At 41.4% G+C, this 14103-nt stretch overlaps 1 protein-coding gene across 5 annotated transcripts in view; it reads left to right on the forward strand.

Annotated features, from left to right (window-relative positions):
* PRDM6 (PR/SET domain 6) overlaps nucleotides 1–14103 on the forward strand; it is a 101164-nt gene that overhangs the window by 64208 nt on the left and 22853 nt on the right. For all 5 annotated transcript variants that reach the window (XM_083576894.1, XM_083576896.1, XM_083576893.1 and 2 more), the window contains 3 exons: nucleotides 211–338; nucleotides 5717–5841; nucleotides 12148–12490. In XM_083576894.1, coding sequence (XP_083433020.1) covers nucleotides 211–338; nucleotides 5717–5841; nucleotides 12148–12490 — 596 coding nt within the window. The remainder of the gene's footprint in view (nucleotides 1–210; nucleotides 339–5716; nucleotides 5842–12147; nucleotides 12491–14103) is intronic.

Consider the following 14103-nt stretch of genomic DNA (forward strand, 5'->3'; position numbering starts at 1 on the left):
GTTCTTTGTTCCGTTTGGGTTTCTAAAAGCATCAATAAGCTGTGAAATTATTTTGTTCTTTGTTCCGTTTGGGTTTCTAAAAGCATCAATAAGCTGTGAAATCTCATTGCTATAAATTTATGGAACAGACTCACAGAAACACTGGCAAAGCAGTGAAAATGATTGCTGATGATTCATTCTAACTACTTGACCTTCTGACCTCTTTTACAGATATATGACCAAGATGGGACACTACAGCACTTTATTGATGGTGGGGAACCCAGTAAGTCAAGCTGGATGAGGTATATTCGATGTGCAAGGCACTGTGGGGAGCAGAACTTAACCGTAGTCCAGTACAGGTAAAGTGTGTTTCAGTTTATTCTCCAAATATCTGTTCATTTTGCTGTGATAAAAGCATTGCCAAAGAAATGTGTTGTAGAAAACTGTAAGGAGCTGAACTTACTGGGCTGGATCTAAACATGCCCTTTGAAAATGGGAGGGCTTCCTCTGATGTAGCACAAGATGGTTTTGTGAGAATAGGCAACTGAATCCCAGTGATGAGCTTCTGTTTGTAGAACACATTACAATATCTACAACCACAAGGGTTTGTACAACATTTCAAAATGGGCACTTCTGCTAAGTTGTGCCAAGTCTTCTGCTGGTTCCATTTTGCAGAACAGTACCCCTGCAATAAATTTCTTCTTTTGGTATATCTCTGGCATATGTCCATTGTCCACTTTACATAAAAAGGTCTGGCCTGGTCTTATTTAGACAGAGGAATTCACATTTAAGCCACAAGCATAACAACATAAAATGACCTAAAGTTCATTTAATCTAACTTCCTGTTTCCCACTGCGGCCCACCATATATTTCTAGGAAGCCCATAAGCCTAAAGGCAACTGATTTGCTCCTCACTAACTCTCTCAGAAACTGGAGCTAGCATTTAGCTATCATGGCTAATCCTTACTAAAGGATTTGTACCCCCAAAATGTGTCTCATTCCCTTTTATAGTCCTATGTAAGAGTAACTCCTTGCCATCATCTAACTGGCTTCACATAATATGCTTTTCCTACTTTCTTTCTCAAAATGAATATAGTGAAGTGGCAAGAAAACAACACGTGTGACTTCTGAGACACATGTGTTGCTGAGCTCTCTTATTGCAAACTGACACCACACCCTCCAGAGTGCTGTGGATGTTGGAGGACTGATAACCTGCAATATATGTCCCTTCTGTACAGCTTTTAAAGGCATAGTACCACTCACCCGGCTGCCAAAGTTTATCTTGAAATCAGGAGCCAAAAGCCCAATTTTCCAAAAACAGTGCATGCTGCTTATTCATCTTTCTAATGCTACTACCACTTTGGTCTGAAAATATTGGAGCAGTCAACTTTATCCACAGATAATCAGATATTTTGTGGGATAGCACCTGCCTGCAAAGAAGACCAGAGTCTATAGTCAGCTAAGGAACCAACATGAGAAGTGGATTTGGGATATATAAGGTGACTATGAGCTCACATTTACAGTCAAAGCTGCTTATTAAATGTGCTGCTGTGTAAATATAGGGGCTCTCAATGATAAATAACTGTTTGGCCCTACTGGACTTTTTAGCAGTATGAAGGAATGGCCAACTTGGAAACTGCTACATTAGCTTATTCTTTTAAAAAATAACCTCAAGCTTTAATCTTTTTTGTGTTATTTATTTTATTTTAAAAATCACATATGAAAAAGGGGGAAACATTGTAGTTTTTGTAGTATACACCCAGTTTCATAACTAGATAATCATCAAATTATATTTCTTTGGGTTAACCATCAAAATAGACAAAAGCAGTTCAAAGAGGGGGGAAACACTTGTCAGTTTGTGTCACTAATCCAAGTGCAACAACAGAGACTTATATTTTTAAAAGAAGTCAACAACAATTGTTCTGAATGTCAGCAAAACAGTACTAAATTGGTAAATCAAAGAATTGTTTATGAGATCATAAAGAACACTTTGACTAGTAGTCAATTTTTTTTCTGTCATGAGCATTTATGTAAAGTCTTCATACTTAGATTTTGCCCTGATGCAGATTTGAAGGCCTGTATATGTTTATCCACGAGGCCTGTATATGCTCATCTATGTGACACTTCTACCTACCAAAAAGGATGCATGTGTAAAGTTGTCCTTTCCATTGAAGGAACCACAGATAGCCCTTGCAGACAAGGGAGGTATTTATATCCATTTACACCACTATGTCTGCAGCACATCACTGGATCACTATGTGTGTGCATATTTGCGTACATGCAGATTAAAATCTCAAGCAAAATGAGACCATGAGAAAGTCATTACACATCTGTCAATATTAAGTGGATTTTACAATTCTCCTTTCATGATGGAGCTGTTCCTTAGAGTTCCCTCTGTTGATCTGTTTTCGATTACTTTAGATCTTTTAAAAATGAACTACAAAAACACAATTAAAAAAAACAACAGTTGGCATCTATCACCAGGGACCACGTCCAAGTGTAAGAAAATAGAAAAGTTGGACACTGAAAAACCGTCTTAATTTTTTATTGTGCATGGACGTCTTCCTCACTGAAAGTCAGCTGTTTCAAATTCATTCTGTTATGATTTGTAATATCTAAATGGAATTTTCTTCAAAGCACTCTTGATTGATTGACCCTTAGCTGAACGTTTTGTTTTTATTTTGAAGCTGACAATAATGTTTGTTGGCATGTGTTCTGCTTCAACTGCGTTGGGACGCCACAAAGCTATCTTTATGAGTCATCCAACCACAATACTAAATACATGTCAGCAAAGGAAATATTATCCGAAAGGGGAAAAATCCCTTTGATGTACTTCAGCATGCAGAGATTTCTGCAAGTTTTGGAAGCTCTATATGCTTGTAAGGAATCGTGTATGCTTACACTCTCCCCCCCTTTTTTTGGCCTACTCCAAGCCTTAGAGACCACCCATTGCTTGAAAACAGTTCAGCTCTTTCAGCAGCAAAGTGTGTCATTGGGTTTTAGCACATTCATTTGCTGGGCTGCTATGTTTATGTTAGGTGAAGCCAAACAGAGAGATGAAAAGTTACAAGGGTGAAGTACAAAGTAGACTCATTTTTATTTTTTTTTAAAGTCAGGAGATGCGGGTGATTTATAGCACTGCCCTGATTTTGATTTTTATGTAATGGTGGAAAGAATTAATAAAATGTACAGCTTGGGTGGAAATAGATGGAGGGATAGGGAGAGAGGGCAGGAAAGAGACGGAGGCAGGAGTTTTTGTCAGATATTCATAGAATGTTGGGAAAAAGCATTATGCTTAGCCAGCAGTGCCCTCCTGAGACAGGGTGGCAGTAAGCGAGGAAAATAACAAGATAAATGAAATTTTTGCAGCTGCTTGTAAAATATTGAGAATCTGCACTTTTTTATTGATCTTTATGATCCTGTTGCCAAGAGCCACTTTGCGGTGACAAAATATGTTGACAAGTGCATATCTCACTGCCATGAAAAATGTGGTTAAGGATTCTCCTTATGTCGGCAGTGTTATACAAGAAACAAATTGCACCGCTACAGCCAATTCTTTATAGAGATGCTAAATTTAAGGCCTACCAACCCTGCACACTTTTATCTCAAACTTCAGGCTACTATTTGTAGCAATTCTTCATTGCAGAAACCAGTGGAGATTCAACTTTTTTAAAAGACCATTTATGTCTCCACACTTTACACAAGATAATGTAAAAAATTGTCATTTCTTACTACAATGACTGTATAATTCTGGTAGGCAATATTTCAGCCAGAATGGAAAGCTTGTCTTGTATTTATTGAATTACTATCCATCTCATATAAGTATGTTTTACTTTACTATAACTGGCTTCAGCGACAGCCACTCCACAGTTATTTTTATTTTTATTATTTTATCTCCTAAAAGCCTGGTCTCACATTGGTTTTACCAGCATGTGGGGTTTCATATAATTGTTAACTGATTTTTATGTATCTGCTTAAACAAATTTTGAATCTCAGCTCCATGATAAGATATTAGCTAAACAAAAATATGGATTTACTGGTGAATAGGTAAATGGGTAACTGTTACTACAACCATAGGTTTAGTGGTGAGCCATGCTTAAGCCAAGTACAGACATTAGGTGGTAATGCTAGGGAAATATACCCAGGAATAAGCCCCACTGAAATCAGTGGGAATTTCTTCTTAGTAAATATAGATAGGATTGTACTGCATGTACTTTCATTGTGTCTATTATTTTTTACGAAGGTGTATCAAAAGCAAAATAAGATTCCTAGATTTTTTTCCTTCTTTGGACTTAGTTGGTTGTCATTTATGTTCATCCAATATTTGTGATTCTTATGAAATAGCAATGCTTCCCCTATTCGTACTCTAGGGGTTGGGTGGGGAGAGATATGTTCCTTCATTCTTTTATTTACAATATTTCTATACCACCTTTCATCGAAAGATCTTAGGGCATGGGACAGTAAATCTTCAATAAAGAACAATAAATGCCAATAAAAAACAGGGTACATAAACCAGCAGTAAAACAGTCAGCCGTAATAAAATCAGTCACACTTTCCAAACACCTATCTAAAAATAACGTCAACATAGATGCCTGTTGAATTTTGGGGCAGAAGGAACTCCAAAGCCGGGGCGTCACCAAGGAGAAGGCCTGACCCGGTGTATCTGCATATTAATTTATTAAAGTTATATACCACCTTTCAAACTTAAAAGGTTCATAAAAATTCACAGTAACCACAAATATCACAAAGGATGCAATCCTATGCATACTTACAGAAAAGAAAGTCTCATTGAAGTAAGCCCCACTTTGGAGCTTACTTTGAGGAAACATTCCTAGAGTAGACTGCCATTTTCTATAGAAATGTATGTTCATATTCAGCAGAGGTTAGCTAAAGCTTTGAGAAATGTATTTCTGTTCTGGGATAAAAGCAGTGTAAAGAAATGTCAAGGTTATTAGTAACGTTTTTATTTTAGATCTAAATCATTTGTTTACTATGTCTATGCCAGAAGTAGATTTCAGGCTTGTGGGATCTACTTTAGATTTGGGGTTGTTTTTTAGGGGTGTTGGTGTTGGTTTTAGTACCAGAACCCCAAAGTCCCCCAGGCATTTAAACATTTCTTGGAAATTTGAAATATTTTTCCGTCATGGCAATCATTTTCTCTACAAGCATATTTTAAGGATGCTATGCCAAAATTATATATTTGTATTCATCTACATATTCAGAGTTCAGATGGCTTTTGCTTTGAAATACAATGCACTTTGTTTTTATGCTTTACATGGGCGCCACTTAGAATTCTTTCATCCATCTGTCCATTTATTCATTGTATTTGTGCATTGTCTTCTGTCAAAAACAAACCAGGGCAACCTCTGCCTATGTAAAAATAAATACAAATACCATTAATACGTACATATTAGGATTTTAAAAAAATGATTTATAGTAGCTACCTTCCATGCTTGTCACAGGCTAGCTGCTTATACCAGCTCTTTTCATACTCCTAGCTACAGTTAAAACGGTTTGTGCCTTTTCTCTTCATCCCCTCAGGACAAGTTAGTTCTTCCTTAAGCAATCTTGAGATAGTAAGTGGGGTATAGAAGGGGCCAGCTCTGCTAGAACCACTAGGATCTGTATGGAGGGCAGCTTTCACTAGGCTTTTCTCTCTCTTCCACTGATGAGTGGATGCTCCTGAAGAATTATTGCCCAACCATTCATTCTTTCTCCCTTTGCTTGTTATGACCAGGTCAAATATATTCTACAGAGCTTGCATGGATATTCCCAGGGGCACAGAGTTGTTGGTCTGGTATAATGACAGCTACACATCTTTCTTTGGAATCCCATTACAGTGCATTGCACAAGATGAGAACTGTAAGTATCTTATTTCATCTCCGTATATGTTGGTTTCACAGTTTGTTACTACAATTAGTTCTTTGTTCTCCTTAAAATATGTGCAGATTTAAATATGTGAACACTCAGTTTGCATTAAATTATTGTGAATTTTTCTGATTTAGAGATCCATTTTAAGACACTAAGAAAAAACTCTTGACTTGGTAGGGACAGAATTGAACTAAACATAGAATCCAGGAATGAAGCTTGGGCTGTTACTCAAAATGGCACTACTCTGAAAACTGAAACATGGAAAAGTAGTCTGTAGATTGAAATAATAGACAAAACAATTAAAGTGGCTACAGAAAAATGTTTTATGAAAATCTTTTGGAACCATGTTATGAGGGATAATCCACATCAAGCAGAGTCCTTGAGTCCAGAGCACAATGAAGGTTGTTAACCATCACCAGTTTTCCATGCCTTTGTTGAGAGCAGTGATCAGCAGAGGGTGCAGAATTTATGTCTTGGTCTAAAGTATACCAATTGCAGTATGACACATACTTCACCCTCCATATAACATTAAAATATATTACTTTCCCCCTGTATTTCATGTAGAGTTATCACTGTCAGCATCTTTAAACCTCCACCATATAATGGTGATAATGATAATAATGATAATTCACAGAGAATTTTTTTAAATTTTGAAACTGCTTATGGACCCACCTGTAGTGCCGCTGCCCCTCAGAAAGTGAAACCCAGGCAGCAACAGGTGCAAAACAAAACAGACAGCACAATGTTGTGGGATTAAAACTGGCTACAACTTTTATTGCTTTCAGATACAGGTTGGCTTTGACTCACGCATTGGGTATATATCCATTTTCAGCCTCCAGATGGGCTGATGGTCATGCCTGAGATGGAGCACCATTCAAGATGCAGGTCTACTAAGGTGGTCCTCACTAGGCTGCCCATCTGCCCCTTGCTTGCTTCTGGACAGAGACATCCACTTAGACCCCTCTAACAGGGTAACCTGTGAACTAGGGCTGGGCGATATATCAGCATCTAAATACCACAATATGCTGATATATTATGATGTCTGGAATGTATCTTGGCTGTTTCTTCCTCCCCGCCTTAGTGGAGGAAGAAGCAGCCAAGATACATTGGCCAGCCCTACACAGTGTGCGAGCCCCAGTGGCTTGTACTCAGCTGGGGGGAAGGGACTCCTCCCCAGCTGAGCGGTTCAAGGAGGCTCTGATGAGGCATTGGTGTGCCCTCAAAGTAGGCCTGGGTGATAGATCAATGTATCACCCAGGAGCGGTATGAGGGGCAGACCATGATGACAGCTTCACTCAGCGGTACATCGCTGGTGAAACTCCCACCACGCTTGAGTCCTTCTACCTCCAGTGCCCAGCAGGTTGAGGGCGAAACAAGCTTGGGAGTGGTGGCAGTTTCACCTGTGATATACCACTGATGAGACCGCCATCGCACTCTGCCGTCATACTGGCAGAGGGAGAAACAAGCTGCATCGGTGAGGTGCCGATACAGCTTGTTCCTCCCTCCACTTCTTTAAACTGCTTGAGCGAGGTGCGTGCTGCTGCCCTTGCCTCAGCCAAGCAGTTTATGGAGCCCCCGACCCGCCAGTGGTGAGGGTGGGGGTTCCGTTAAAGTGCTCCCCCTCCCCAGCTGAGAGCCCTGCTTACACAGAAGTAGGAGTGGGAACGGGATTGCTCAGCTGGGAGGTGCGGGTTCTGTTACACTTCTCCATTGAGGGGGCACAGATGCACGCCCCTCAATGGAGAAATTCAAAGGAGCTCCGGCGAGGCGTGGGCTCTGGTGAAGGCAGCCTTGCTTGGCTACCGCCTGGCTGCCTTTGTCTGGGAGGGTGGACTGGCTTAGGAGCCGACTCTCCTGGTGGAAGGCAGCCGGGACCCAGGGCTCATCAGCAGACCCTCTCTGCAAGGCTGGGTGGCTTTGCAATGGGCCCACACGGGTTAAGGCAGTCAAATGCAGGAGCCCAAGAGGCTCTGTGTACTTGGCTCCTGCCGCCTGGTCCATCTTCAGGGAGTGGAGAGCAAGCAGGTAAGTTAGCTCACCAGCCTCCCATGCCGGCAGTAGGGACACCAGGGCAGGCTCCCCTGGGAGGGGGGAGCAGAGCCCTCCTGCTCCCAGCATAGCCTTGTCACAGGCTCCTGAATTCGCGAGCGGCAGGGACCTTAGGACTCGCTTAGCTGGGGGCAGGAGCATTGGCCGCAGCCCATGATGCGCTGGGGTGAATGCGCCTCAGCTCCTGTCATGAGAGCTGAGGCAGTTTCACTGTGCCTTGCCGATTGGGGCCAATGCAGTTCTTTCAACATCATGGTTTATCACCAAACCACAGTGTTGAAAACCCAACATTGCCCAGCTCTACCTCAAAGTTGCCTCCCTGCCTTTGCCCAAGTGGACAGGCTGTGTATTTCCTCCTGTAGCAACCAACTGCCCCAAGAGGAAAGTTGCAGCCCACCCACTCGGGCAAAGGCAATTTGAGCTGCTGATACATCGCAGCAGCTGAGGAGCCATGATGTACTGCTACCTCAAAAAGTATGAAACCAGTATTGCAATGTGAACGCCATACTGGTTTTAGACAATAAATCAGAGTACCGCCCAACCCTTCTGTGAACCCACCTGCTTGAAGCTGGGGTGATAGACCACTTCACCCCATCCAGAATTGGACTAAGGATTTCAACCAATGCCTTAATCCGTGGACTAATTTTTGCCATCTTGCCACCAAACACACCACAGCTGCAACCAATCCTCTGCCACATCGCTCAACCAGCATTCCTTTCCAGCAGGCATCAAATGTACACCATCAGGCCTGTAAAAGTCCATACTGTCAAAAACTTCATTGCTGGGTGTGGGTCACCAAGGTGTTCCATTGCTCCACAACACTTATCTTCCAGAGGACATGATTAACACAGGCTGGTCCTTCCACACGGACAGCCACTGCTCATGTTTTAGGAGCTCTGACCTACAATGATGGTGATTGTTGGAGACTTTTTGTGTAGTCTCTTTACGTCAGAGACTAGGATAATGTTGACGCTCTTCCAGGTGGTCGGATCATTTTACCCAACTGCAGGACCACACATCAGAGGAGCTGCATCTTGCTGTTTCATGCTCCAGCTTAGGGATGAGAACATCCCAGCACATGCCATGTTGGCCCATCCATGTCATCTTGGCCCTGGCCTGGAGACCCAGCTGCACACCCCATGTCATTGCCCTCGCGTAGACTTTTGCTCCTTGCCCACAAATCCAGGCGTTCTTGGAAGGGGTACCTGAAAGAGAGGAGTTACATGGAAAGATTAAGTGAGGGTGATCCAGGGCAAACGTATCCTTTGTATGCTTCTGAGTGCCACCTGCCTAATGCCTTTGTAAGTTCTGGCCTGAGAACCCATTCAAAAGCTGATGTGGCTGCAGCTATGTGATAAGGATGCCCTGTGGATTCTCCTAGGCTCCACCCCTCAGCTTGCCCCTGATAGGACAAATTTGAATTTCGGGATTGTGGCCGGCCATCATGGTGATGTCATTTTGCCCTATGGGGGGAGGGCTGGCACACTGGGCTGCAACCGCCAACTTCTGACTAGGTAAATGGCCATTGTGTGGCGTATTGGGTGGTGTCTGTCTGCTGACAGAATGCATACATAAGTAGACCAGGGACAAGACCAATTTTCAATTATTCCTTCTGCCTCCTATAGCTCCCCTGCCCCAAATTGCTCTGAAGGATTGGGTGACACTCTGGAGCAGAATTAAGGGGGAAATGGAGGACTACAGATGGCAAGGGGAATCACCAAAAATTGCCTTCCTATTCAGCTCATGGATGTCTTGGATCAGGCTTCCATGGAGAACTCTTAGATTATTAGTAGCCATGCCCTGCTGTAACTCAGCCCTTAACTAAGCCTGAGCATAAGCAACTGAAACATGCAGTGCAGTGATGTATTCTTAATGGAAGGGCAAGCTATAACAAAACAACAACAACTTATTTCTTGTTCCTTGCCCATATGACTGGGTTGCCCCAGCCATTCTGTGTGGCTTCCAACAAAATATAAAGGGACAAAACAGAACATCAAATAATAAAAGCTTCCTGAAACAGTCCTGCCTTCAGCTGTCTACGATAGGTCATATAATTGTTTCACTCTTTGACATCTGAAGGGAGGGCGTTCCACAGTGTGGGTGCAACTTCCAAGAAGGCCCTTCACTTCTCAGAAGGAGGGAACCGCCGGAAGGCCCTTAGAACTTGACCTCAGTGTCCGGGCTGAACAATGGGGGTGGAGACATATAGGACAGATTGCCACCTATGTTCTGGCTAAGGAAGTGTGAAAAGAACATTGATATTATTTTACAGGAACTGATTTTATATCACTTCCCCCCTTTTGACAGATTACATTTGAAGGCACAGAGCAGATTAAGCCTGCCAAATTTTTGACAGACAGGGTTTTGTGGGGGAACTAAAAGAAATTAATTTACCTCCAGAATCCATTCTTACCTTCATCAGGCCAACTAAAACTCCAAAATCCATGTTAATTTCATATTTTGAAGCAGGGGAGAAGCAGGGGTTTGCCTCTTGTACTTCATTTCCTAAATAATTAAAATAATTAAGACATGGTCAATGTGTGTTCTTGCTTGTACATTTTCTGTACACATTAGCAGCTTCACACTGGCCTTGTTATGCTGGCAGGTGATGTCATCCAGATAGGCATTACAAAATGAGGCTGTCCTTAATTCTGACTGAGAAGTGCTGAAGATTCCGCCCCCCCCCCCCAACTTCCAAGCAGAGCAGTGGACAAACTTTTAAACAAATAAGTGTTTTAATTTTTGGAAAACAAACTCTTCCCTGCTCTGCTTTAAATAATAATAATAATAATAATAATAATAATAATAATAATAATAATGATGATGATGATGATGAGCTCTTCAGTGAGCTGCAAGTAGCCTCACTTCTTGCAAAGCCTGGAATAGAGAAACATAGAGACACACAGAAAAAACAGTGACAGAGCAACACAAGGCTTTGTGGTGTCTATGATCCAACTTGGCAGGATTTATTGACACCGTGCTTCAGGGAATAGTAAAATTACCCCAAATTGTTATTTGGCCATAGCACAAAATGGTTGTGCACCCCTAATATATGGCAATTAAAAAATGACAACTCTAAGTAAACAGCAGCAAACAGCTGTAAAACTGAAGACTATCTCTGACTCCTGAGAAATCATTGATGCTATTCACTGTTCTCTATTCCTTATTTAGTACATTGCTCAGATGTGAAACTAAGTGCAATAACATTTTGTATGGAATAAATTATAGTGAATATAAATTTGCAAAAGAAGTAATGACGGACGTAAGGGGTTTGCCCCTTCAAAGTAACTTTTCCTTTAAGCTAAATTTTAATGATCTTAGGGCCAAACTGGACATCACATTATTTACACCCAAGTGAATATTTCTTTAAGTAACAGCAGTCATGAAATTACCTGATCTGGACTGGGACTGCTTCTTTAACCCTTTGCCCCTGATGTGGTCCCAGTCTGGAACAACACCCTCCAGTACCTGCTACTTGCTCCCTGTTCTAGCAATGCAAAATTGAATCTCCCATCTGCTATCAGGAAGTGCAGTGCATTCTACACCTTAGAATTATGTCACCTCATTCAGCTACATGAGTAGACCAGGCCTGAAATCATTACTGGTACCTTGGAACCCAAACGCTCAAACAACTTGGAACCCAAACACTGCAAACCTGGAAGTAAGTGTTCTGGTTTGCAAACCTTTTTCGGAAGCCGAACATGCTCTGTTTTGAGTGTTACACTTCCAATTTGAGTGTTATACTGAGGTCTGTCTGTTTTTGCTATTTATTTTGCGTTTTTGTGGCTTTTTTGTTTTGTTTTTGTGACTGTGTGGAACCCAGTCCAGCTACTGATGGATTGATTGTGTGACTGTAGTACATTGTTTATTGGCTTGATTTTATGGATCAATGGTCTTGTTAGATAGTAAAATTCATGTTAAATTGCTGTTTTAGGGGTTGTTTTTAAAAGTCTGGAACGGATTAATCCATTTTGCATTACTTTCTATGGAAAGCGCACCTTGGTTTTGTTGCGCTTGGTTTTGGAAGAGACTTCCAGAACGGGTTAAGTTTGAGAACCAAGGTACCACTGTACTAGGTTGGCCCATTAAATGTGCATCTTTAGTAATAAACACTTGCTCTAGTCAGTAGGCGGAAGGCAGATGGCAGATATTTCTTTAATGTTAACTCAAATTGTTTTGGTTTTTTTCCCTATCTCTGAATACTTCGTTATAAGAAAAACTTTCTCTTCCCCCACCCTCTTCTCTTAGTGAATGTCCCTTCAACTGTAATGGAAGCCATGTCAAGACAAGATACCGTGCAGCCATTTAACAAAAGTAGCAAACTACCCTCTGCCACTCCACAGCGGTCCATTGTATTTCCACAGACTCCGTGTAACAGGAATTTCTCTCTTCTGGATAAATCAGGCTCTATCGAATCAGGATTTAACCAGATCAGTGTAAAAAACCAGCGAGTCCTTGCGAGCCCTACATCAACAAGCCAACTAAATTCAGAGTTCAGTGACTGGCATCTTTGGAAATGTGGGCAATGCTTTAAGACTTTCACTCAACGGATCCTCTTACAGATGCATGTGTGCACACAGAACCCTGACAGGTAAAACATGGGCACTCTTTATTTCTATATCTTCTGATAGTAAGATCCATTTCTTTTTGCTTTATCAGGCTGTTACCCTTTCCACCACCAGAACATTATTAGGAGGAACCTGCACAATGCAATTCATCTGCTGCTGTACAAAACACATAGATAATGGTGGACATAGCTTGGCTTTATTATTTGGAAAAAAACACGGGGTACCTAAACACAGAGATAAGAGAAAATGACTAAGAATATAATCTTGGCTCGGTACATCTGTTGGGGGAACAAAGTAGAAGGGAAATGTATGGATATCACAGATGGAAAAAAGAGGTCAAGATAATTAAAAGTCATTCTGTCTCTGAAAGATAATATAACTTGCTGCTCAGCAGCTGTCATAGTCATCTCAGGGTTCACCTATAGTGTGCAATGTGTATGAACTTAATTAAGTACTAAGAGGTAATGAATTGGAATTTTTTGCTTAGTACTATTTTTCTTCGGAGCATGCAAAGCTATAAATCGTGCAAAGCTGTCAAAAGGAAATACCTACCCCACCAGTGATGTGGAGGAAAACAGATGCCACTTATTCAATAAACTAATATCCACACAGAAGAAAAATGTTGACTAGATACCTCAGAGTCAAAGTTGGTTTGAAAGTTTGTCAATACAGAATTTTATGGCCATGAACTGAGGATGAAATTTAGCTGAACAAGTGAATTAAAATTTCAGGTACTCTGACCAGTGCCCCAGTAGAGATAATGGAACTATTATTTATAAATCAAATCTGGTTTATTTGACAATCTTGATAGCTGGCAGCACAAAAGACGAAAATCTGATTAATTCAATAAAAAGACTGCTTCTGTTTTTGTCTTTTCCTTTAGCAGCAAAGAGATGCTTTAATAAAACAACTAACACTCCCGGAATAATCATTCAGGCTGCAATCCACGAAGTATTGCTGCTGCAGGATCTCAGTGATGAAAGCGGACATTAATGGACTAGAATGGAGCTCTGGAAGACGTAAGAGTTGTGCCAAAACTCTTCATCCATGTTCACGGATAAACTCAGAGCTCTACTACAACATTTCGAGAACTGTGGAAAACATGTAACCCACTTTCATCACTCTGCATCCTCAGTACATTTCAATGCAAATTTCATGTTGGTCTTGTATCACAGTGATGGGGCAGATTTCAGGCTTGCAGGTCTATTTCATTTTTTACTAAAACCCCGAGCTCCTTCAGCCAAGGCCAGGTAGAAAATAGTAAGCCATGCAGACTTACACTAAAAATTAAGGACTGGGGTACTTCGGAACACATGCTTAGCTCTAGATTTGGTAACCACTACCAGAACTGGTAAGTCATATCAGTAATCAGCATCAGAACTAAGCACTTAAACATTTTCATGCAAAAATCTAGTCCTGGTTTTCTGCCAAGCATCCCTCCCCACCCCCAGTCTCTTATTGTTTTGGCATGGGGCAGGGAAGATGCTTTATAGATGGGAGTTAGAAACCCTTGCAGGTGACCCAGAGATCCACGGGTAGATCCCAAACTACTTTTTGTTCATCCCTGCTGTTGAATGGGGTTGCAGAGTAGACCCATTGAAATCTATGTGACAGATTAGTAATGGCTAAGTTAAGT

The sequence above is a fragment of the Podarcis filfolensis genome (genome assembly GCF_964270895.1).
Source record: "Podarcis filfolensis genome assembly, chromosome: 11".
Taxonomy (NCBI): domain Eukaryota; kingdom Metazoa; phylum Chordata; class Lepidosauria; order Squamata; family Lacertidae; genus Podarcis; species Podarcis filfolensis.